Raw genomic sequence first — 2133 nt, forward strand, 5'->3', positions numbered from 1 at the left:
GTCTTTAAAAAAAAAAAAAAAAAAGATAGGAGTTTTGTAGCAATAGGCAAACTAGTCCATGCCTTAAAACCAGTGTAAAAGAAAGAATGTTCAATTGCATTATTAGCTCTAGGAACTATGCAGGAGCGGATGCTGACCCTAGTAGAGAGCGGAGGTAAAGGAAAGCAGGTTGCCTGGCAAAAGCAGGAAACACGTTCATGATAAACACTGCTGTACCATCATTAATCTCCAAATCTAAACTTCTGTCTGGCTCTAACACTGTTAAGAACATTCTTCCCATGAGGATGTTTTTTTAGCTTTGACAAATGAGATTGTGTGTTTTTCCACACAAAGTAAAATGCTTCTTTTCTCCGTGTGGTGTCTCTCTCGGACCACTGTTAATCTCCAAATCTAAACTACTGTCTGTGTGGTGTCTCTCTCGGACCACTTATTTGAGGCTGTTTGACTCTCTGTGATCTGTAAATGAAGAATCACACAGATGTTGGTAGAGGCGAAGCTGCTCGGCCAATCTTCCAAGCCAAACCTGTTGAAATTAAAAGCACCAGAGACCATCTTTGAACAGAGACAGAGGTGACCATCTCCCGACATTATCATGTCGCCTATACTTTCGTCATGTGACCTCGCCATCAGCTGATGAGGACCATGACGTGTGGTTGAAATTTCTGGAAAAAGCTAGAATGTGGACCTTGAGTTTTTTTGTCAAAGTACTATTCACAATTTCACATATAAACTTTGTCAATTATGTTTATTTCTTGCAGGATCCAGGGCTCATACCCAGGGCTCTACCTACAGGTAGATCCAGGGATCTACCTGTACAGTAGTATGAGTCCCGGATCACAGCTGGGTAGTCCATTGTTTTGAAGGACAGGTAACAATACGACCAATTGTGATGTTGAGTTCATCGTTTCTCTCTCTCCTCTCTTCAAAGCATCACGCTTTCTGCCAATCATCTTACTCCAATGCAACTGGACTCAAGTCAGTTGCGTGTGATTTCTATCCCCCATCGGTAAGTCCACATCCAAAACATATGCGTTCACATAATCTACTTCATGCTGAGACTGATGTAGTTATCTTTCCAAAACATATCTTGCTATACTTTACATTGTTCATTAGTCCTGTACCCATATTTTCAAAATGTGCAGATAAATACAGATATACTATGAAGAGATAAACTTCAACTAACTCTGTTGGATCTGTTCTGAACAGAACACAACTGCCCTTGGTCCTGGTGAGCAAGAGCCCTTATGCAGGCATCATGGGGGTGGCCATCCTCCCCATGTTGGCCATGGCCATGGCCCCCCACCCCCCGGTTCCGATCCCCGTACACACAGTCCCTGTCTCCCTACTCCCCCTGGTGGCGATGGCCATCCTCCCCATGTTGGCCATGGCCATGGCCCCCCACCCCCCGGTTCCGATCCCCGCACCCACAGTCCCTGTATCCCTCCTCCCCGTGTAGGCGGTGGCCATGGTGGCCGTCATCATGGCGGTGATGGCAAAGATGACAAGGAAAAGCAGCATCATGGGCCCCCATTCGGTTCCAAACAACACTTCCATCCCTTCCATCCCTTCCATCCCTTCCATCGCTGCCGTGGATCAGACCCAGCTCTCCACCCCATTTGCCCCTGGCCTCGTTCTGGTCACCGCCCCGGCCACCGCCCCAGCCACAGACAAGATGACTGAGATACACCACACAACGCTTAGGCAACCACAACTGTTTGCCAGTCTACCAGAAAAATTCTGTAACAGTCTCTAATGTATAACAAATGAGAAATATAACCTATTATAACCTATATAACCTGTGATGAAACTTCTTTCATTGACCTGCGTTGTGCATACATAACGGCTTGAATTTGATCATCACATACATAAAGCTTTTTTAATATATTTTTTTCAAAGCAGCATTTGTGTACAGTCAGTTATCTTTTAAGCAGAGCACCACAGAGACGTGAGGTTCATCTTAGCATCAGTGGTGCTACCACTCAGGAATCTTATCTGTTAAAAGCACAGTTCTTGATGCAGTGTTTATTATTATTAATTCATTCATTCATTCAAACCCTATTTAACCAGGTTAAAAAAACTCATTGAAATTAAAAATCTCTTTTACAAGAATGTCCTGGCAAGTGGCAGCAGCAC

General features: G+C 44.4%; 1 protein-coding gene across 4 annotated transcripts in view; it reads left to right on the forward strand.

Annotated features, from left to right (window-relative positions):
• The window catches only part of ahsg1 (alpha-2-HS-glycoprotein 1), a 6436-nt gene extending 4646 nt beyond the window's left edge, over positions 1–1790 (forward strand). Inside the window, exons 6-9 of one of the 4 annotated variants that reach the window (XM_032525328.1) lie at positions 929–1006; positions 1207–1300; positions 1333–1377; positions 1507–1642. In XM_032525328.1, coding sequence (XP_032381219.1) covers positions 929–1006; positions 1207–1300; positions 1333–1377; positions 1507–1508 — 219 coding nt within the window. In that variant the 3' untranslated portion in view covers positions 1509–1642. Of the gene's footprint in view, positions 1–928; positions 1007–1206 lie in introns of all 4 variants that reach the window. The other 3 variants (XM_032525325.1, XM_032525326.1, XM_032525327.1) reach the window with 3 other exon arrangements.
• The last annotated feature ends 343 nt before the right edge of the window (positions 1791–2133 follow it).

Source organism: Etheostoma spectabile, chromosome 9, assembly GCF_008692095.1.
Source record: "Etheostoma spectabile isolate EspeVRDwgs_2016 chromosome 9, UIUC_Espe_1.0, whole genome shotgun sequence".
NCBI lineage: Eukaryota > Metazoa > Chordata > Actinopteri > Perciformes > Percidae > Etheostoma > Etheostoma spectabile.